This window comes from Lytechinus variegatus, chromosome 5, assembly GCF_018143015.1.
Source record: "Lytechinus variegatus isolate NC3 chromosome 5, Lvar_3.0, whole genome shotgun sequence".
Lineage (NCBI taxonomy): Eukaryota > Metazoa > Echinodermata > Echinoidea > Temnopleuroida > Toxopneustidae > Lytechinus > Lytechinus variegatus.
In genome coordinates, this window is record NC_054744.1 from 42,862,342 (window position 1) to 42,886,952 (window position 24,611).

At 35.8% G+C, this 24,611-nt stretch overlaps 2 protein-coding genes across 3 annotated transcripts; both read right to left on the reverse strand.

Annotated features, from left to right (window-relative positions):
- Positions 1–263: 263 nt before the first annotated feature.
- LOC121416217 (translation initiation factor eIF-2B subunit epsilon-like) lies at positions 264–15,293 on the reverse strand. Its single transcript, XM_041609718.1, has 15 exons — positions 15,051–15,293; positions 11,256–11,380; positions 10,325–10,510; positions 9,816–9,987; positions 9,298–9,453; positions 8,553–8,638; positions 7,577–7,696; positions 6,743–6,843; positions 6,130–6,275; positions 5,159–5,402; positions 4,310–4,429; positions 3,382–3,596; positions 2,437–2,517; positions 1,731–1,886; positions 264–441 (listed from the first exon to the last, which is right to left on the reverse strand). Exons 1-15 carry the CDS (start codon positions 15,174–15,176, stop codon positions 379–381), a joined length of 2,097 nt encoding a protein of 698 aa, XP_041465652.1. The 5' UTR covers positions 15,177–15,293; the 3' UTR covers positions 264–378.
- A 1,450-nt stretch (positions 15,294–16,743) lies between these two features.
- On the reverse strand, positions 16,744–22,947 carry LOC121416218 (cytochrome P450 2U1-like). Of its 2 annotated transcripts, XM_041609719.1 has the most exons (6): positions 22,056–22,944; positions 21,528–21,707; positions 20,684–21,051; positions 19,986–20,249; positions 18,646–18,979; positions 16,744–17,917 (listed from the first exon to the last, which is right to left on the reverse strand). In XM_041609719.1, exons 1-6 carry the CDS (start codon positions 22,270–22,272, stop codon positions 17,688–17,690), a joined length of 1,593 nt encoding a protein of 530 aa, XP_041465653.1. In that variant the 5' UTR covers positions 22,273–22,944; the 3' UTR covers positions 16,744–17,687. The 2 variants fall into 2 exon arrangements, with proteins under 2 accessions (XP_041465653.1, XP_041465655.1); XM_041609721.1 differs by lacking the exon at positions 21,528–21,707 and having other exon boundaries at positions 22,056–22,947.
- Between the last annotated feature and the right edge of the window lie 1,664 nt (positions 22,948–24,611).

Below are 24,611 nucleotides of genomic sequence, written 5' to 3' on the forward strand. Positions count from 1 at the left end.
GTTTTGACAACGTGATGAGTTCTGTCTTCCTCGACACTCGTTGTAGAAACAGTAGATGTAAAACAGTTGGTGTAACAGGATTAGTGTTTTTAAAAACTCCATGTTAGCATCTGGATCCCAGAGCTACCAAGTCTCACGCATTATGCGTGAGACTCAAGCATTTTGGACTCTTGTTCATCCCCTCAAATCTCTGTCTCACGCAACTATCACAGCCTATCCCCATATACATTGTACACAATGTCTGTGATCTCACTCAGATTCACAGAAAATCTCACGCATAGCTGGTCTTTGAACTTGGCATCTCTGGGATCCTCGCTCGCAACACCACCAACACCAACACCCGTTGAAGATGATACTAGTCAGTGAGTGGTTCATCATTTAATCACTTTCCTCATCACTCTCTTCTTCTGCCTCTTGAAGCCATGTGATAAATGGAGCAAGCTGGAGGGGAAAATACAAAGAGAAAGGATATTCAATGTTATACTTTGTTAGTATAGGGGTAGGAAAAAATCTCATTAGACATAACAGTCCTTTAAATATTATAGAATCTACTAACCTGCTACACACACTATACATATAAACCAACTTGGTTGAGTGATGCTGCTCAGATGCAGATCATTTATAAGAAATATGGACCCCTTCCCCTTTTGTCACAATTATAGATAACCATTCCCTATTTTATGATCCTTTATTTGCATTGATTATCTTCTTCCTTTTTTTATAATTTTGTTTATCAGATTTTTGGTGGGACAAATGGGATCCTTTTTGGAAGTGAAAATCCATTTTTTTTTTTCTTGAAGAGAAATTGCCTTAGTCACGTAATTAAGACAGTTTAATGACTCCATCTCTTAAGTTGATTTAAAATCAACGATCATTAAATTTCAAGGGGGTAGTTCTAAAAATGACCCCGAGGGAAATGTATTTTGCTATCAGAATTATATATTTCAAAAAAAGACAGTTCCTTAGTAAAGGCATTACCCACACAAGAAATATATGCAGTCTACAGAATTCTGCAGTTATATCGCTCACATTGGTGCATAGTTCATTCATCTGAGCATGAGAGACTGAATGATGTAGGATATTTGCATAAAACATTTTATCAATATCTTCCTGCACAACATGTTAATATTATACAAATAATGCCTATTTTTTAGTGTTTTATGGCGATGCAGAGCACTCAAGGTTATTTGCAATATGCGAAAGCAAGAGGCACTTGCACCAAGTTTTTTTGCATAATGAAAATACCTGAGATATCTGCATCACTACCAACATCTCAAATTAAAAAATGTGCATCATTTGTTTTATAAAACGGGTGGCAACAAAATTTGTTGTGGAAATCCCTCCTTATTTTTAAGGATTGCACAGAATACGCAGATGAAGAGGTCATACCTGCTTTGTATTATAACATCACAAGTGTATCTACATGTACATGTAGTATGCGCACTTAAACATGCCTTTTCCTTTAAACGACCACTAATATTTCAGATGGCGTCTCAGTTTGTACAGTACTGCACAATTAATGCATGACATGGATGTTGCATAGAATTAAAGCATTAACATGTAATTTGCATACACACTCACTATTGGCTTATCTCTACACTTGTTTTATTACAAAGAATATGTAGGTCTTATTGTAGGAAATTTATGAAATACATTATGTCACTGCACTCTTTTCTAATTCTTATTTTCAGTGGCTCACGTTCTCTAAATCGTTCGGACCTGGTACTGACCTTTGACCTAACATCACGCCTCCTTGCATCTGCATCCTGGTCCATTCTGCCGTACCATTTGAGAATGACTTCTTCAGACAAGATGTCTGCATCATAGAGATGGTGAACCAGCTTGGCAAAGATGGCTGCTGTTGATTCATTCAGCAGACTGTAATCCTACATATACAAAGGTGTAAACAATGTCAATTCAAACTCTATTTAATACTACAAATATAGGCTAAACACAGCAATAAGTTAAGCTGCTCTACTCCACCTAATCATTATGCCATCAACACAAAGCAGACTATCACGATGTAATTACATAGCAGTGCACCAGTGAACGTGCAAACCAAAAGACCCTACATATTCTTCTTGCTCTGTACCTTGTTAGGTACATCACTGAAACAGGTGCAGTTAGACCTAAAATGTGGAAGTTGTTCTAAATTTTGTATTCAATAAGTAGTGTCACAAATGAGTTTAGTAATCATTCAATTATTAACTGAGCTACAATGCAATTATTCTAATATGATTGGATGTAATGACTGTGATAATTATTGCTTAATATACAAACCTTGTATTTGTATTTCTGTTAATCACGAGCGAGCAATTTCCATTTACTGGACAATGAAATGAAATGAAATCATATCCAATCTTTGAAATAAAAATTGAGTTATTCGCACATTATTCAATAATTATTTTACAAATTGGTCAGAGGCTTTATCCTTACCTCTAGAGCATTGAGACAATCCTTCTGAGATTCAGCGCCTTTGATGTAATTAGTGAAGAGTGGTTTTAATCTCACAAACAACTGCAGGAAAAGATATACAAGATTGTACAAGCAGTAGAGAAAATTGTTTAATGCCCATTTAAATTATACAAATTAGAGTACTCTTAAATAACTTGAACATATAGGCTAATACATTATAAAGGATGTGGTTTGTGTAGGGAAAAAAAGGAGTCTGAATACAGCCATGAGGTTTCACAAACTGCAGTCTGACAAGTTTTTATTCACTTTTCGAGACAAATCAGTTTGGACTGCATTGAAAATCACTCATGAACCCCACAAATACTTTCCTATTAGTAATATGTACGGTAAATAAAATATATTCAAATTTACAATGTAAATTAACTTTAAAAAAAATTAACTTCCACAATACAGGAACTGAAAAATATTCAACCCTGATTTCAGAGGTAACAATATTCCAATATTCATGACTTGCTGATTTTACTAACACTTTTACAGGATAAATGTAACAATCACATTCACTTTATTGACAAACTGTAAATGACTACTGCTCAAAGTAGCTAGATCTACATATGCCAGGGAATTATGCTAACATTTAAAATTGACTTTAACATAAGTAGCAGATGAGTTTCAATTATCAATGACAAAAATACTCAAAGTATTAAGGGAATGATCATTATTCTTAACAAAACATTTTTTTTCTCACATCATGCATTTAGCTCCATGACTGCATCATATCAATATTGCCTGACATGTTAATACAACAATTGTAGTAATAATTTTAAATTTCTGGGAAAAGAGGAAATGCTGTAATGTCAAAGGAACTGACACTTTAAGTTATGGTATCTCCAAGAAATATTTCACGATCAAACCATAAATGGGAAGTATTATTATTATCGATCAGACAATCTATACAGCTTGACATACCTTCTTGATGGCTAAGAGTAACTGCTGTGATGTCATGGGACCCGATGCTTTCAGCTGTGGCATCTCCAAAATAGCTTTCATCACTAATGATATCAGTTCATGCATGGCAATGTTATAGGCATACTTTGAGGAATTAATTTCAAGGATCACGTTATCAACTTTGATGTTCTCCTCTATGGTACGCTGGAGACTGTCCAGTACTTCACCATAGAACACTGTAAGCAAACATGATGAAAACTATCAATGAAAGATCATTTGGTGCACTCTTAAGTGATCATTAAGTATAAGAATGAAAATAGTGGCCCGGTCCCATTTCACTTATGGATGCAGAGAGGATGTACAACGTAAATAAAAATCTTGCCATCCGTTGGAAAACACTATACATCCGTTGTGTACTCATTGCATACATGTTTCATACACTCTGTCCATCGAGCATCCGTTCATTGTGATTTTGTCCATTTCTGGAGCAGATGAAAATGGATGCTCATCCCTTATGCATACATTTTGTGTCCTATTGTCACCGGGACCGGGCCTTTAAAGGACAGAAAATAAATAGTAAGTAGCAACATAACAAATCTAAACTTGATGAGAGAAAAAAATGGATTGAATACCGGTAAGATATACTCATAAATCTTGAAATGTAAATCAGAACTAATTGTGGCTCAGTGGTAAAGCGTCCGCCTCATGAACGGGAGGTCGTGGACTCGATCTTCGGCCGAGTCATACCAAAGACTTACAAAAAATGGGACCTTCTTCCTTTGGCCTTGCTAGGCACTCAGCATTTAGATTGGAGAAGGGTAATGATAACATGTTATATTATACAGGGCCCGCTGGCAGAGCAGTTTCCTAACTGAAGTGGCTACCCTGGGTAAATAAAACATTATTATTATTATTATTAATACTTGGTTAAAAAGAGCAGTTTCCTTACACTTTGTATCATCAGGAGGTGGAGAAGCTGGTGGAGACAGACCATCATCATCCAGATCATCGTCTGATTCTTCACTTTCTTCATCCTCGTCCTCTTCTCCTTCTGGTGCAAGATTCAAACCTAGAGGGGAATTAACCAATCAGATGCTAATACATTTGGCTTCATGGAGCAAAGAAGACATATGTTCATATGGATATGAAACTGAGGTTCTGCATGGCTAAAAGCCCTTTACATCACTTTATTATGATACAAAGACATCATCAATTGTAGTAACTAGATTAAAAAAATAAAACTACAAGTAAAAGGCACAGCTTTCACACAATGAGGAACTTGTGAGATTTTTCTAAGCCCTTTCAAAATTGAATTTCAAACATAATGGTCCAAGTCATTGCAGAACTATATATTCGCTGCAAGACTGAATAGAGTATGATATTCCAAGCTTACAACACACATCAGAGTCACATAAACATCCATTACTATTGTATCAGTTTTATATCAAATGCTCTATTAACTTAATAGGGTTTTGTGATTAAAATCATTTTCAATATGTTCAGGTCTTGTGTGACATACAGTGTCTCCATTCTTTCCATGTTTTGTGTGATTGGGAAAACATTGGATTGACAAAAATCTCAGATGGCCGCCATCTTGAAAAATGAAAAATAAAAAGCCCCTCTTTTCCATTTAAAAAAAATCCCGAACAAAAAACATATATTATTTCTTACTTGGCCTAAAATATATACTTTACATTTTAGGTTACTTCATCTATCATCACTCACTTCTATACCAGTATTTTGATATTTGAAGATTGAGCAAAAGTATGAAGCTACATTACGAGGGAAACTAACTCACCAAGCATTTTCTGGACCAGTTCATCATCATCCTCATCAGAATCCAGTTTCCATACATAGCCCTCCCCTTCCTCTCCCACCAGCCTCCTATCAATGTAGGCCTCAACAATCGGCCCCGTCCCTGGTGTTTCCCCCTCCCTAGGGCTGGTGTCGTTGAATTCATCCCCTTCCTCACCCTGAGCCGAGGGTGGGATCCTTGTCAGGAGGGTGCCTGTAGGGAGTGTCACCTGTGGGCCAACTTTCACCTACGGTAAAGAGAGATATTCTGGCTATTACCTCCAAAATGCATCAGATTAATACAATATTCAGTCGACTCTATGCAAGATAAATGAATTAAAACACAAACAGCTCTGACTTAAGTTACAGTGCGGATGATGAGTATACTACAAAATAATGGACGAGCAATGAACTCTGAGCTTCAGGGAGAGGTGTTCATAAAGCCGTACGTAAGTTACACATGATTGGAACATGTTATCAGGTTGTAAATCAACTACATGTACACAAGGATATAGCAGTGAGCACAAGAACAGTTTACTGGTCATGTGTAGAGTCATGCTACTTAAAAACAGTTTATGAAATGGCCCTAGGTAATGAATCTAAAGGTGATCTTTAACTAAATTTATGTTGCAATTCCATAAAATAATCATTTTTTTTTTTGTACATCTGAACCCAAATTTTGCTTTTTTTTTTCATTTCACGAACTACATGTACTAAGTCCATGATATTATGTGAATATTGCACGCCTTTTAAAATAATAACAGAAAGATCTCACATAAAGAGGATCAGATAAAGATAATTTATGGAATAGTCCTATCATAAATGAAATTAAAATAAAAATATATTCATGGAAATTAAAACATACTAGGGCCATCACACCAAAAGCATAGTAGGAAATATGAGGAAAGCAATACAAAATGTGGTAGAATAAGATATGTTCGGATACAAAAGTATCTTGATTTTACTCCTACTTACCCCAAATGAAAGGACACACCCATCATGAACTGTAACCTCTGATTTCACATGTACATTGTCACACAATAGAGCCATACTGATTCGACAATTAGCTTCAATGGTTACATTGTCCCAAATATAAGCATTTTCAAGTACTACATTGTCACCTGGATAAAGGAAAAGAAACATTGGAAATGTCAGCTTTTATTCATTCACTATGTCAGCACTTGGCATTTATGTCAATGGGACATATGCTTACACAGTACTTCATTATTCTTATTTTTGTCTGACAATAAATTGACAAATGCACGAAAGTCTGAAATAAATAGTAGCAGAAAATATTAAAGTAGGATTCCAATACATGTACATGTATTTCAATCAATAGTGAATTATATTTTCACGTGTTTTACATCTTTGAATTATCTCTTTATTATTTTTTATCAGTTTGTAGACGAAGATGTTTGACTTCGCTTGATTTTTGCTCAATCACAATTTCTGCAATATTATTTTTAAAAAACAGAATCTTTAAATTACTCACAGATAATGACCCAATGTATTAGGTTCTATATAATAGTGGATTATCATCATTATCATAACCACCTACACTGAGCATTTATTGCTTGGTTCTACTTACCAATCTTACAGTTTCTGCCAATAACTGACTGTGAAACTCTTGTGTTTATTCCTATATGAGTACCTGGACCAATCACAACATCTTCTTCGAGAACACAGTCTCTGTTTAAAAAATTATCATGAATTATGCAACAAATTAAACAAATTATAATTTTTTTTCTTAAAGAAATAATATTTTAAACAAGTAAATATCAACATAATTTTTATATCATGGTAATGATTTTATGTTTGCTTTCAATTGCATGTTAAAACTTTGGGGAAAGTAGTCAATATTGTTTAAACAATTATCTCTTCCTTTTTTCTTTACTTTCTGGGTGGGGGTGGTAAATTTCCTTTGACTTCTTATACAATAATGTACAATGTAGAGATCAAACTATACAATTTTCTACTTACATGTGAAGAATAAGCATCATCTTTGCTTAAGTTTTCAAAATCCTCAAACCATATTAAATTGCTTTGTTTTTTACGCACTCTTTGCTGGCTTACAGGAATACAAATGATGCAAACCTCATGTCTGTCAAAACATACTATAAAGGATCTGAATTTACAGACTACCTGACACAAAAGGGAATCACTACTGCAGCATTTCAAGATGGAACTATCTACTTGTTAATAGAGGACCAAATCAACAACTATACCTACAGACTGTTTGTTCGCTCTCTGAAAAAACAAAAACAAATCCTGTAACCGATTACACAAAGAATAGCAATCGATTATAGCACTGATTGTTACAATTGATTACATTATCAATCATATAAAATCAATTCATAAAATCCATTGTATAATTAATCACTAAGGTTTGTTATATGGGACCCTTATCTGAGTTGGACCTCACCTTTCTAATGTGACATCCTTTGCTAGGTAAACATTGTGCCTTGATAATGAATACGGGGCATTGCTAACGGAGAGGTTGTCAGGTACCATGGGAAATGCCCATCTATGGATCACATCTTTGCTATAATAAAATGAAAAATTAATCATCAACATGCCTCATTGTCTCCATAATTATCTGCATTAGTGCCATTAAGATTAATCTCTTCGTTAACAAAACTCAGCAACACTTCTTCATTATCTTTGTTTATAACAGACAATCTCATTATCATATCACAATCATTCTACCCATGAAACCTGTTAAGAAAAGCGAAGTGTCATGCTTAATCATCACATGCTACTAAAATTGTGCACTTTCATTGGATAATAACATCAGATAACTCTTGTTGGAAATAAGATTTATGGAACAGGGCTCAAGACTTGAGAAGAAAATCCCAAGAGTGTTTTTTGTAATAGTCTGACCCTTAATCTAATTGCTGCTTTCAAAGGCCTGGTTGAAATGTTTATGTAAAACACACAGTAAATACCTATCTTGTTACATCCCCTCATAAAAAATATATAAATAAGAATCATAATAAATAAACAAAATAGATAAATAATGGATAAATAAATAAAAGAATATATAAATAAATAAATGTTACAAAAAAGCAAAAAAATGGAGAAAAAAAATCAATCAATCAATAAATCAATGAATAATAATATTGATTGCATTTTTATGCAAGGCATTTGTCCTATTGAATTTTTAATTCTAAACTCTAGGCCTACTTCAGACTTTTATTTGCATAAGATCTAAAAGAAATGCTGATCATCACTTCTGATTAACTAAGAAGATTTAAATAACATATTTTAATAATAAATCTTGGAGATTATGATATCCAAGATTACAGAATGACTAAAGACAGGGGTGCCATGCTACTTTATATTAAGACAACATTTCACAAGACAGGTGTCTTTAAGTTGAGGGCAGTATAACTTCTTACCTAATGGAATCATAAAGAGGAAGATTGGACATATTTCCTGCATAGTCATCCTGTATGATGTGCATGAACAGCTTATTACCTTCAATCTGAAATCAATAGCAACATAATCAATAACAATTCTATTCAACAACTGTTGATCTATTAGGTGTAATTTATTAACATTTTTATCTTTTGGACCAGAAATTAGTTCTGTGGTTGTTTTGTGAATATATCAAGAAAAAAGGCAAATACAAATGTGAAACTGTGCCAAAAATTTAAAAGTATGCTGTTGGTAGCATACAACAGAACAGACCATCATAATTGAGAGTTGGAATATTGTGTCATTGTATTTAAAAAAGGATTTATGTTTTGTGTCACATCAACAAAGTTCTTATTATTATTATTATTTTGTTTCTTATATGAGCACTGGCAAACCTGGTATCTGTGTATGCACTAATTCACTCATAAACATCTCTTTAAATTTAGATTTATGACAATGAGATCATCAATATCTTTATCATTTTTTAGCACATATAAAAAAAATCAATAGGAACACAGCGGGCAATTTCAAAAAGACTTAAGTGTGATGGTTATGATTGAGCACCAACACACAAATGATATTTAATGCATAATCTCATTGATTAATGTATAAATGCACAAAAATGGGATTTTTAGACCAATTATAAGTTCCACTTCGCACTCTTTTAAAAAAACAACAATGTGCGGTTATTCAATAAGTTGGTTCTGTTGACTGTAAACAACTTACCTCTTCAGAAACTAAGACTCCTTTGATGAAATCATCCATGGTTTGGTAATCAAAATTATCCACAAAGAGCTCTGACACCCTCGGTGAACAGATGCAAATATGAGTGTTGAGTAGATTATACCGCACGTTCACTCTACTGTTCTCTTTAAATAATCTCTGCGATAGAAAATAAATATTGTCAGATTTACGTATGCAATCTGGTATACAGCATAAACTTTCTCTGAGCTACCGTGCCTAAAAAGTTTAAGAAATTCTTCAAGATTTTCATTATCAGTTAACATGTTACTGAGTTCATTAATTTTGAAACAACCTGCCACTGGAAATATGAAAATATGAACAGCCTCCTCTACAGTTATCCAGTTATTTATTCATTTATTTAACCACTTATCTACCAATTTGCTTATTCATTTAATCATTCATTAATCGTTTTGATTAATTTACATATTTCCTTCCTCCTTATTCTTTTTTCTGTCTTTCCTCAGGTTTTCTGAAATCATGTTAATTGGCACTGAACTTACTGCTGGAAAATGAACCTCCTTCTTCTTCTGGACCTTTTGGTAGTGACTAATTTGTTGATTGGTATCCAAGGCAACTACAAATTCCCCCTCACTTGACCTTGACCTGTGACCTGGATAGACCTCTTTGAAGACAAGTGTGATTGCTGAGAGTTTGTCTTTCTGGAATCTATTCCTGCAGCGAAAAAAAGGGAGAGCAGAGTAATAAATATGAATCGTTTCAATAAGACATATTTTCATTTGTAATTGAATAAGAATCACAACTATCGATAGAGATTACTGTACATAACGAAGTTAACATTCTTCCTGCGGTATAATCATCCTGAGTAATATAAACCTGAAATCCACATAGCCTTATTTTTACAGGAGGGCTCTCCATTGTAAATAAGACTTTTACATTTCTTAACTTTACTTGCACATTTTCCAAATATACTCGTGTATTTCTTGAACCTCCTTCCTCTCCTTTCTCCAAGATTTAAAAGATTAATACTTGTACATTTCTCAGAACTCACTTGTGCATTTCTAGGACCTCTTTAAGCTTGAGATTGGAGACTAGGTTTCCTGTAACAAGGATGAAATGAGACCTGATCAGTGATTTTCTCTCCATCTCCCTTAGAGCATCTCCTAAAGAATGACATCCCTCAGATACAACGGGGAAGACACGGCATGGGGAGGTCTTCTCATTCCACTTACAAGTTCTGGTGAGGAAAACAAATTAGACAACTTCATTTCAATCAGACCAAAGAAAATCTGGCAAAATTCAAAATATATTGTTATCATTTCATGAGAAAATTTGAAATGTTTCTTAAAATCAATATATGTTGAGGTTATATGTTGACAAATTTATCACATGTGAACTTCAAATGTTTGTGGACTTTTGTCTACTTGTTATTTCTTGTTTTGTTGAGAGATAGTGTAATCATTCAAATTAAGTCAAATTAAGTGTAATATCAATCATATATTATAAACAATGTGATAAGGAGGCTGTTTCACAAAGCCATTTGTAAAATTATCCATGAATTTGATCTCCAATACAAAAAGATTTTCTGAATCATCAAAAAATAATTCAGCTAATGTTTCAAATTGCACATTTTGATGCTTATAATTTTTACACATTTTATCTATAGTCTGCAGTTTAAATAAAACCAAATATCAAACACGGACAAACTTTGTTTGTTGTTGAAGAAAAAATTCGGAACAAAATTTTAGCACTTCACATGAACTTTTATTATTTGTTAAGTCATATGTAACTTTACAAGCAGTTTTATGAAACAGCCCCTGATGGAATTATATCAACTTTATTCTTACTATATGACTACATGAGAATGAGATTGTCTTTAATTACAAATCATATTGAATGTGACTTGATTATCAAAATGTTTTATGATATAATTTTCTTATATTAAATTCACCTGCACAAATTTATCAGAAAAGTAAACTTACTCAACATGATGTTTGATTTGGTTGGAATGTGAACTGCAGAAGACAAATATTTCCTGAACACCGTTGGTTGCAAGGAACTCTAGCGTGTAGTCAATGATTGGACAGTTCACCAGAGGAAGCAATGCCTTCAAACATAAACAAAATGAAAAGATGTGGTTAGAAACTTGAGTTCCTACATGGATGGCAGGTAACTAGAGTTGTTAATATAATATGAATGTAAAGGTGTAATGAAATCAAAGTCAACCATTCCCCATAGATTATAAACGGTTCTAATTAATAACCAGCATGGCTGTGATGGTAATTGTTATTATTATTTGTTTGGCGCGTCACCTGTGCCTGGGAGGCGAAAAGCGGACTGAATCACTGTGACCCGCAGGTCTCTCCTCCCGATATACCTGATTGGGGGGAATGCAGGTGGACCACTACACCGGGGTTTCCCCCTACTCTTATACGAATAGTACAGTGGGTTCTTAACGTGCAAAGGTGGTGATTCTCCTTTACACGGGGCCTCCATTTAACGTCCTATCCGAGGGACGGAGTGTTTTCCATTGTAACAGCCTGCATCTATGACATATGGGGGAGACGTTTACACACAACACACTGGCTTCAGTCATCTGCCCAGGGAGGACTCGAACCCACGATCTTTGGTTCAACGAGCAGACCCGTTACCGACTGAGCCAACACTGCTCTTCGTAATAAGCCTGTAGTGCTAATGTACATGTAGTCTGCTGTGCAAACCATTCACTCCACTCACTTGAGATAAGTGGTCTGAATACACAACCTATAATGACTTGTGTACTGAAGGTCCTCACAACAGGTTTTATATGTACTACAGAAGTCTTTTGAGGATCCACTGGTTGATCAAAGATTCAATTAGGGACTTTGAATGCAGACTAGCACTAATGTATCCAGATTAACATTTGAGCTTGGAAACTCTTGCTGGAGTGCTTCCAAAAACAGTAAAAGATGCATATTTGTGTGCAGGCAAGACAGAATAGAATAATCAGGACATTCATTCATATATCCCAAGCAAATGCTGAAATGGTTTGAGGTTATGGCAATTTTTTTTTCCTTCTTTCTCATGATAAACTGGATAACTGTTAGAATTTTCAGCATAGTTCATACTATTTCAATTATTCATCAAATACCAGTGTCAAAGCTGAATTGATACCCTTATCTCTTATTCTTTAAAAAATATACAAGGAGTTCTGCCGCCTAATGACAGTTTGTGTGCATAGCTTAGGGATGGGTAGTCATCCCCCGCCCCCCCCCCCAAAAAAAAAAAGGGGGGGAGAGAGTAAAAAGAACAGAATAGACCTCTCTATCTCTAAAAGTCTTAAGTGGCAATGCTACTTTCAAAATTTTGATTTTTAGGTGCTGCTGGGTTTGTGCTCCTCCTGGCCATGTACACTGGGCTGTGAGATGTTTGCTATGCTCAGAATCTGTGCTCAGGAACTTTCTCAAATACTACACAAACAGTAATCCATTTGACCCTACAGTCCCTACCATTCTTGAGCAAATAATAAATTTAAAACTTGATTAGAAATAATTATTTTAATACATAATAATTGTTTCTAATAAAGTTTTAAAGGGTCAAGCCTATTGTATATAGCGTTATTCACAAATGGATCAAGGGATAATCTACACGAGATCGGTCCAGTAAGAAACCTGACCTGTCATTTTTAACCTGTTTATTAACATATTTTTGCATCTTCATACGCATTGCCATATAAAGGTGTATGCAACCTGGGTGTATGGATCAATAAATTGATATCTGCAATGTTTACATGTGTCTTTTATGTTCCTATCTATGGAAGGGGTTTCAAGGCTTTGTGATGAAGAAGTATATGTCAAAATAGTAATAAATATCATAATGAAGTCCTCAAGGCAAAGCATCATCAGTGCCGAAATTGCCAGTTGAGGCGCTGGTCAGAAAATTGGGATCGTCTCAGTTTATAAGGATTTCTTCACACAAGAAATCTAGGAAAGTTCATTCACCTGTCAAGTGCCGACACCAATCAAGTGTGCTAGTCAATGTAATCATATCAGGTTTCATCACAAGATTATTGGAAGACGGTAAGTCATGAAAAATAGATGGTGAATTGGAAGGATGGAGGTCACTGAATCTATGTTTAGCACTTTCAATTCCCATTATTGCTGCAGTCTTTGTCCTGTAGCTAGGGGGAAGTGAAAAAAAAACGGCCCCATACCGTGTTTGCCGGCGTATAGGCTGCACTTTTTTTTATGAGAAAATGAAGCAAAGTCGGGGTGCGGCCTATACGTGACGATAGTCAAAAGCCGCGTCCAGCGAACGCTGCGAACGCTGAATACGTGGTCAAAACATCGCGTGTTCGTACGTATGGGACTACAATCTTGACTTATTTAATCAAACATTTTCAGTACCGGTACGTGATATCTTACTTCTCAAATTTAATTCTGCTTAGGTGTAAATTTGTTTCCATAAACGCAGTAGAGCTCAGAGACCGTGCCAGCGATCTGACTGTCTGGGGCCGGCAATGTCATGTTTAATACGTTTGCAATGCATGGCTTCCGAGCTTCCTTGACTTATTTAATCAAACATTTTCAGTACCGGTACGTGATATCTTACTTCTCAAATTTAATTCTGCTTAGGTGTAAATTTGTTTCCATAAACGCAGTAGAGCTCAGAGACCGTGCCAGCGATCTGACTGTCTGGGGCCGGCAATGTCATGTTTAATACGTTTGCAATGCATGGCTTCCGAGCTCTATCTAGCGCTCGCACCGTACCGTATACTGCGGGGTACTTGCCAATTGCAGGCAGCCCAACAAAAAATTGATATGAATAAAAAGAGAAAAATCCAAATAACACTGAAAATTTCATTAAAATCGGAGGTAAAATAAGAAATTTATGACACTAAATTTTCGCTTAATTTTACAAAACAGTTATCTGCACATTATGGTCGGTATGCAAATGAGGAGACTGATGATGTCATCCACTCACTATTTCTTTTGTATTTTATTATATGAAATATTCTAATTTTCTCCTCATTGTCAAGTGAAACATTTATTAATTCCTCCCTGAACATGTGAAATTAGAATTGTTTAATACTATATGGTTCGATCAACTTGGTCCTTATTGTCAAATTTGTAAATAATGAAATATTGTAATAATTCAAACAATAGAAAACAAAAGAAATGTGATGGTCATCATCGACGGACTCATTCGCATAACACTGAGTTGTGCATGTCACTGTTTTGTGAAAAAATAAGCGAAACTTTAAAATGCCATAGATTCTAACTTTCTTATTTTATACCTGATTTTAATGAAATTTTCAGCGTCATGCTGGTTTGATTTTTCTCTATTTATTTATTTATTGATATCAATATTTTCCTGGGGTGGGCTTGACCTCTAGTTTAAACAAGGACAATCTCAATTTATCAAGAGTCCAAGACGATAAGGTACGATAATACGCCAGTGGCGGACTGTACCAGCCTGGAAGAAGACATGATTTGTCTTGGTTTAAAAAATAAGGATATCCTTGTTTTCTGGGTAAATCCCAATTTTTGGACCAGCGCCTAGATATCAATGCCCGTTGCAAAACAGAACGCCACTTGCCATCATGCCTAGACAAGCTCTAAATCCAATGCAGTGGTGCTGCACTCAGCTACACACAACCACCACCGGCCTACTGCCTGGGACGGGTCGGGCCGCGGGCCGGGCCGAGCCGGGGACTGACAATCATCAGACATCACACACCAGCTGCTGACAAATTCTACCAAAAAATAATGTATCTGTAGGCATAATCAGATACTCACTCGCGGTTTTTCCAGGCTTACAGGAGCAAACCTAGTATTGAAGCTATCTGCAATAACAACTGCTTGGAGAACGTCCTCCTTTTCCAACGAATTGTCGGATTTCCCCTTTGCTTTCTTGCCAGACATGGTCGATGAAGTCGCGCATGTACAGATCCGTGTAAAGACCAAGATTGATGGCTATGTTCAGCTTAGATTTACGCGTATGTTTCATGCAATATTTGATTAAATTTAGCAATTGTAATGTAGTCGACTTACTTAGTATGTAACCATACATAAGACAAATAATTCAGCTATTTTATATATATTATATTCTTTTTTGGGGGGGGTATAATAAGGACCATTAGATTAGAGCCGCTTATAGTAGTCGATAGAATCAATGGCTAAAAAGTGCAAGTTGGGTTCATAGAATCATATTTGTCACTTATTGATCTTTTGTTTGATTCATAGGCCTTAAGGCCTATATTTCACTAATCATTTTTTTATATCGATCCAGCACTATGAACAGGAATCATACATAGGCCTACCTATATCCTCTTTAGCAGATTTTTAAAATCTATTTTAGGCCATGCGAGCACAAAGGGCGAGAGAAAATTTCAATTTGATTTGATGGCCTATTATTTTTTTTACTTTCCAGAATTCCCTCCCCTTAAATGTTTCAATTCATTTAATCTTCGTCCTCTAATCTCTATTTTCTTCCCTTTCCCCTCCCCCTTCCCTGTAGTTTGCCCCGCAAATATAGGGGAAAGTGCGACTGCTTTGGCCCCCTGGATCCACCTATAACAGTAATAATTTTAAAAAAACGATATTAACAATAATCTCTCCCTTTTTAACTCTACCATTTTCAGTATTGCGTAATTTCACGGGCAGAATGATGGCGTATTGGGTGGGAGTCCAAAAAGTCCCAAGCTAGGGAAGCGAGCTAGCAACAATATCAATCTAAAATGATATTATATTGTGAAAAATTTTGACATGTATATTTTATATCGAGAAAATAATTTAAATTGTTACCATTTTCTTCTTCAATTGTTTACTTGTCTTCTTTGAACCTTTTTTTTTGGGGGGGGGCAACCATCCAAAAAATTGCCCCATTTTTATGCCAGTGTAAGTCCCGTTTCTCTAGAGTCATATTATGAGGAAAATTGCTCCGATTGCCACTTTTATATAACAAAGTTTTAGATATCTCCAAGTCTGAATTTTTCATTATTATTTATATCTTCATAAATTCGTTGCCTCATATATGCCCACGGAGGGTGGGGAAGGGACTTCCTTATAAAATGGCTCCCACATTTAAGTTTGTCCGGTCAAAAGGCTATACGTTCGCTTCTATCTGTATGTCGATCGACTCTCCCCCTCGCCCCCCCCCCCTCTCTCTCTCTCTCTCTATCTCTCCCTCCCTCTCTATCTCCCTCCCTCTCTCCATGTTCCCCTCTCACTCTCTCCATCTTTCCCTTTCTTTCAGGGTCTGCTTATGTATATCTTCCATATTCATTGGTCTCGTTCCCTTCAAAATATGAAGACCACATACCATATCCCTCATTATATACTTTTGACGCTTTGCATACCTTCTAAGACCTCGCCTGAATTTTATGATATATATATTAACAAGTGCACACCTAGTTAGCATTTCCATTTATTTGAAAGCAGGATAAAAGAGCACTGTAGATTAAATGCCTTGCTCATGGGCATAGCTGCCGCGGCCGGGGATCAAACCATGGTCTTTCCATGTATAGCCAGGCGACTTAGACCACTCGGCCACGGCACCTCCACATTTGTTATATTGAAATCACAAAAATGATCGATATGGTTTCAAGGTTGAATTTTTGATATAATACTTTCTGTCTACGCAAATATTTTTTTACTCAGGCTATATATTTATCTCATAAGTCTCTCCTTTTTTCTCTTATGTTACTTAGAAAAGAATTGTGTTCAAAACAAATTATCAACAATATGGATATATATAAAGACGAACTTGAATTTGAACTTGACACTCTATCTGAAGTCGATCACGATCACAGCCTATATCACTAAATAATTACTACCGTATTATAGACAATTCAATCAGCATTCAGCTATCAATTGCTTGATCAAAAATCAATCAACTAATTATAAATCGATAAATTAATCAATCAACCAATAAATCCGTCTCAATCAAGTATTCCATCACCATTCAGCTATCAATCGCTTAATCAACAATATATCGATCAATCAACTAATCAACCAACAACCAGTCACTCGTCAGCTAGTTGAACTCCAGGTTCAAATTGTAATGAATCATTAGAAAACTCGGTGGTACTGGAAATTATTTCTTTTACATTACATTCTATTTTGATACACAATAATAAGCAATTCATATCTTAAATTATTTTAGATTTGTAATATCGTAAAATTCGCTTAACTGCTCAAGGAATATATAGATCAACAATTTCATGAAAATATTATACACACACACACACAAGCAAGTAAGAATATACATAAAAAGCGCTTATGATAGAGACGTCATTCCGATTGATGTGATAAGCACTATAAGAAAAAAGGATTATTTTCATAAACTGAAAAGGCTCCACATTTAAAATCGTCCAGCTTCTGCAAAAATGTTCAGGTATCAAAAAGAGATATCAGATAGACCCCCTATTGTTATTACATCGCGATTGATGTTTCCAGGTCTTTAACCTGAATCTGATTTGAATGCGTCTTGACGAAGACAACTTTGAACCTTTCTGGATTCATAGTGAAGGATCGTTTCTCGTTGTCCATCCGAGGTGTGTGTGTTCCTTCCGGAAGTGATATCCTATACCTGGTGACCATGCTGACCACGGTCTGGAAGATGATCCTCCTGGCTACCTGTTCACCCGGACAAGATCTTGGTCCTAGAATAGATTGTGACAAATGTGAATGAGTATTGGGTAGATCGTGTGATTGAGGAATTTGCTGGGCACGATCGCAGAAGTTTATAAGAATATCTTCATGATCTAAAGGCCTGGTCACACCGCCCGAGCGTTGTTGGAGCGGTCGTGGAGTGGAGAGAAAAAAAATCATCACCACTCGCTACCGTTCACCATTTTCGATTTCGATTGTTTTTTTTTCGATTTTTTCCCCAATTTTGTGAGCGAAATTCGACCCTCTCTCCCTACCGCTCCAACAACGCTCGGGCGGTGTGACCAGGCCATAAGAGCCAATGACAAAAGGGATTTAACTTAGGGAAGGTGGAAGAAATATAGACAATGGGAATGGTGATGGGTCCGGATGAAAACTAGTATCTCCAGAGTGGGAAGGATAAATAGCAAAACCCTGCTGAAAAAAAAACGAAAGAAGCAAAATAGATAAATTCGATAGATAGATAGATAGATAGATAGATAGATAGATAGATAGATAGATAGAGTGAAAGATAAAATCATGTAGATAGAAAGATAGATGGAAAATATATATACATAGCGCATATTAATGAATAGACTTATGCATTCAGTAACTACTTTAAATTAAGGGTTATCAATTGACTGTTAGGTCAAAATATCTCCCTCCTCGATTACTATTCCTTTCCCCGCGCATCCTTTCTCTTTCCCACTTTCTGCTGAAAAAAAGCTTGTAATGTTGTTACCTATTGAGAATGGAATCACCAACTTTGCTTTATCCTCGTTCAGTTTACCGGATTCATCTAGAAAGCGGTTAGGGTTGAAGACTCCAGGATCTTCCCAAATATCCAGGTCGTTGTGCATGCCCCATATGTTAGGGAATATCTGACTACCTTTTGGTATACTGTATCCACCTATACTCCCCGCCTCGGATACAATATGGGGAACACCCATTGGTGCAGCGGGACGCATGCGCAGAACTTCCAAGATGGTACTCATCACGACTGGGAGATGAGATCGCTGGTCGTACAGTGATGAAGTTCCGCCAGAATTGACGATAGTTTCTATTTCGTTTCGCATCTGTTGAAACCAAAATTGTGTTCAAAATAAAAGAAACATAAAAGAAAACTCTTTGTTATCTATGATACCATTTTCAATCAGATATGTATTTTTTGTATTTCTTTGTCAAATTCACTGTCCAAATGATCATAATGACAAAATATTTTCTTTTGCAAAATGACCTTCAAGGACGAATTGACAGTCAAAAAGTACAATTTGAATCAAATCGTAAAAAACACCCGTAGACAAAGATAAGTAATAAAATTTACGAAAACTTTCCTTTTTATTTTTCATAGAAGCTTTTTTCATCGACCTTTGCCTCAATGCGCTTTATGTATATATACTTTTCTTTAAAGGAGAAGTCCGCCCCAACAAAAAGTTGACATGAATAAAACGATAAAAATCTAACAAGCATAACACTGAAAATTTCATCAAAATCGGATGTATAATAAGAAAGTTATGACATTTTAATGTTTTGCTTAATTTCTCCAAACAGTTATATTCACATCCTTGTCGGTATGCAAATGAGACTGATGAAATCACTCACTCACTATTTCTTTTGTATTTTATTATATGATATATTCTAATTTTCTCCTTGTTGTCATGTCAAACAATGATTAATTCCTCCCTGAACATGTTGAATGAGCCGTGTTGAATACTATATGATTCAATCAAGCAGGTCATTATTGTGAAACCTGTAAAAAAATAAATATTGTATAATTCAAACAATAAAAAAAGAAAAGAAATAGTGAGGGAAATCATCGACTGTCCCATCGCATGTTACTGAGCTGTGCATATCACTGCTTTGTGAAAAATAAGCGAAACTTTAAAATGTCATATGATTTAAAAACATTACACAAATATATTATATGGCTTCTTTTAAACAGCTCCATACCTGTATTAGATTAATATACTTCGAAAATAGTGGACCGTACCATTACGTTTATCTAACATAACAAAGATTGTTTTAAAGGTTAAAAGAAATTACTCAATCTCCACATGTTCCCATGCCCCGCCCCCATTTTACCTTGACTTGGATATGTGAATGAGCGGCAAGAAATAGTGTAAGCCACAGGAGGACTTCGTGGATAGTGTCTGCAGCAGCAAAAAACATGTTGTAGACAATAACCCACCCATCTTCCGGTTCCGAATACGATGGTTTACCAGATAAGCGAATATCCTCAACATACTTGGCGAAGAGTGCAATGAGGCTCGAGGACTTTTCCGGGGCATGTCGTTTTTCGAGTACATCTTCTGATTGTGTTTTCACGTAGCGAGACGAATTCCGAAGCTGATATCAAGAATAACAATAAAGCAAATAATGAACAATTATAGGATATATTATAGGATTTCATGAATAAGGGGAGGGGGACTGCCTTTAAAGATCTGACAAAAAAAAACACAAACAAAATCATGATAATATTATAGTAATGGCATTCATTTAAATTGCGCTCCCATGTAAACATTAAAGAAAAAAGGGGGTTGAAATCCAGCACCGGGTTTTCACTTCCGAATTCGTTATGTAGGCCTAATACTGAAATATGAAAATTGTACATTTAGGATCAAAACAGATTCCAGAGACCAACTGGTCACCATGTCACTAGCCGCAACCAAAATGGATTTATTTCAAATGACCTTGAGTGAAATTATTTAAAAACAAACTTGCCCATTACTTGATATCTACATTAGATATAAACTGATTATCAAATTCAGGGTACTGTATACCTTTGACCGATATCCTCTAAAGAGACAGCTATTGATGAGAGATGGACGAGAGAGTAAAAGGGAACTGGGATTGAGTGTTTGGCAAACTACGTTGTCTAAGTCGTCAATGAACTTCTTGATGTCTTCATCTAAATAGCTGATGCCGACACCAAATGAAATGCGATGGAACACGTCGATAAAGAATGATTGATAGATCTCTTTCGGATCGAGCGGATGCTCAACCAATGCATCCAGTTTGGAGTATAATATTGGTAGTGAATCGCTGATACAGCGGGAGATGGTTGTGGCGCCGAAATCTGGGTTTTTGAGGGTTTTGGCGACAAATCCGCGAGATTCATCCCATGCTGTGCCGTTGTTGAAGATTGAGCCTGTTGATTTAGGACAAAATATATAGATACCAGTGAGTTATTGCCTTTATTTACAAGTTGCATACCTATTAGGGAAAACCAGTAATCAATCAGGACTACCCGAAATGAAGGGTATATTTTAAATCAATTCGGCGGTTTTCAGGCGGCCGAATATACCTGGCTTTATACGTGGAACACTGTTTTTTTTATAAGGGAAAATGTATAGAGAAAAGGGAAAGAAACATGCAGAGGAAGACACTAAGAAAAGAGGAATATATGCCATGCAGGTTAGTAATAATCAATACCCCTATATTCACTATCAAAATAAGATGGCACCACCCCTGGCATTACAGCATTGGTATATCAATTAAATTTAATTAATAAAAGGGACGGAATGGTGCGGATAAGGTGATCCTATTGGAGTATGTGCCAGGGAACTTTTGAAAGATCTCCAAATCGAAAGAAATCGTGGGTTCGTGACTAATCGTGTTCTTTACCTCTTTCTGGAAGGACGGATTCCAGCATTGTTCGAATGATTCCTCCACGATCAGAGTACAAATCTGCTTTGGTTACAAAGGCCTCTTCAAGATGAGCGTAATCCATTATTATGACGTAAGCGCCTTCACCACTTCCGATTCCAAAGATCTTCCCATAAGTCTTTGTCTTCTCATACATGTCTTTATTGAAAGGTAGAGAGAGAATACAGATAATTCGTCTCGATGAATCGAACAAACATTGGGGATGAAAAGAAGCAAAGTGTAAGATTAAAACCCGAGGACCCCTGCCCCGATCAGGTGGACTTCAGGAAACATTTTTAAGCCGAGTTTAGTAAATCACTAACCAACCTCATTAAGTTCAGATAAAGTTATTTTTTGGCATCATCATTATTATCAAAACAATCCAACTTTTTCAAATGTTTTTTTTTCTGTAGAACCATCATGAATTTTCTTATTTAATCACTTTGTTTACTATTTATTTATTTATTCGACTGTACAACGAATGAATAATCATTAAGGTTGACTCACTTCTGGACCCTTTTCTTCTCATTCCTAAGAGATCTTTGATAGTTGTTCTGATTCCCCGGGGGCCTGGTAACCACCTGATTCTATCCTCAGCTGGTGCCACTGATCTCCGACGGTTGGCGTTAGCGATGACGAGGACAACAACAAGTACGAAAATACTAAGTAGCAGCGATGACGTGGTCAATGACCACTGATTCAAACTGAAAATACTGGTAAACATTATTAGCCACGAGTCCTCCGCTGCGGAATCCTATGGAGGATGTTTAGGTCTAGGTAGACCGTCGGGTTCACGGTCGACAATATATTAAGTTTGGTATATCCCGTGACAACGGTCAGATAGGCTGACCCGTGATGAGGTGACGAAAGGGAATAACGGAATCGGATTGCGCTTGTGGTGGTTATCTTTATTTTACTTTTTTTTTTTTTACATTTTCATAACAAAATAATTCCTTCCTCGGAGAATATCGCAGCCTCTTGCATGCTCCCTAAAACATGCACCTTAGAAATATTATCACTTGTTGTACAAGTCATATCCTTCGGAATAAAGCTCATTTCCAGCTTCTTCCGCGTCCAGAAAACATCTATGACGACAATTTGAATTCAATAACACATCCATCCACTGAAGGCCAAAGCACTAGAATCCATCTTTCAATCCGTCTTTATTAACTTTTGCGGGATAAATTATTTCCAGGGTAGATTTTTCTCAGAATTGGGGTAGCCTCATATTCTTCAGTTGAAAATAGAGTATCAGTTTCCTTCCTACGTAGACGATGTAGTGATTTGATGCAGTAAATGATGATTCGATGCAAGCTTTAAAAAAGGAGGGCATGGCATAAAACTACATGCACGTCCGTTGCTAACACACATCATTAGAACAGAAAATGAGATTGAGAATGCGGACGGTAATAACAGAGATTTCTTTTTAAGTCGGTCTTAATCCATTGTGTTATTTAGAATGGCTATTGATGATTGTAGTGCCTTCATCGCCTGAGTAAATTTCCATCAAAGTGATTGGCATCGTGAAATAATACGGAGGGGTCAGTGTGTGGGATGGTCCTGCGTTTGAAAGGAGGGCTAAAATTTGGAAAGGACTTCTTTATTTTCTTGATAATAACCGATTTCATAATCAAAATGTTATTAAATCAAATATAAAACGTGGACTGTGAAGTCTTTGTAATTTAAAGTATTCAATTACAGTTTCGAAAGTACTGTTAATTTACCCATTTTGATTTGTTCTGACCTAGCTTTTTTTTTGGGGGGGGGTGGGTTGTACTTTGAATATTTGTTCGTTTCAGTTGAATAAATACTAACAATCGGTGCAAAGGGACCAACCACAAAATAAGACTCAAATTCAAGTAATTCAATGTTTTTATGAAAACATTATTTGGATTTAAATTTTAGGGGAGGGGAAATGACCTGGCTAGTTATTCTTAGAATACTTTGATATGTCCTTTTTGACCCCCCCCCCATCTTCCTCTCTCCTCCTCCTCACCTCTTTTCCTCCCTCCCCGATCCCTCTCTCTCACTTTCTGCAAAAAAAATCTGTTTTTCATATGTAGTTTACACAGTGGTGTATGGCAGGGGAAACAATAGCCAAGGACATCACTATCAGGTTGTAACATAAAAACATGTTTTAAAAAAATAATATATAAAGGAAAAAAAAACATCAAGCCCTCAAAAACAATTTGGAAGGGGTGTAAGTTTAGAAATGGAGAAATATTAAATCCTATAATATAGCCCTACACTTGCTACTCTTTACCTGTTAGTGATCCTATAGTGAATCGTGATCAAAATAAAGGTTACACCACACATTACATAGCAGATTATTTTCAAACTCTAACAGCTTGAATTATTCAACAATCTGCAAATCTCCCACAAGATTTTTAGAAATATTCTTACAGACTCAAAGATGATGGCAATGTGATTGCACACATTTTTAAAATAATAATAATTATTTCCAAACCTCATTTATTATCTATCATTTGAAATTATAAACAGCACAGAGAATACACAATACATCAGAATGGTTACTACCAATCCTTATACAGTAGAAAAGTACTAAAATAACAGCTTTAATTGGATTTTGACTAAGGCACGGCTTTCATGAGGCACAGATCATTTGTTGAACCCTATCATATACACATAAATACACAATAGAAATATAACGTGAGCAAATAGTAATGCATTCATACAGTAACTTTAAAGTAATAATTAAAATGAGAAATACAACTGCTAAACTTAAAGGAGAATTAAACCTTTGGAACAAGATAGCTTGCATGAAAACAAAAAAATCAAAGAAAGAGATCAACGAAAGTTTGAGAAAAATCGGACAAATAATGATAAAGTTATGAGCATTCGAATATTGCGATCACTAATGCTATGGAGATCCTCTAATTGGCAATGTGACAAAGATTTGTGATGTCACTTGTGAACAACTCTCCCCATTACTTTAGTCTATATTTCACTTAAACTGCCTCTGCTATCACATCTATCAGAAGTTCATGTGTTCTTTCTATAGGAGGGCATGTAATAGAGATTCTTAAAGAATACATCATGGAT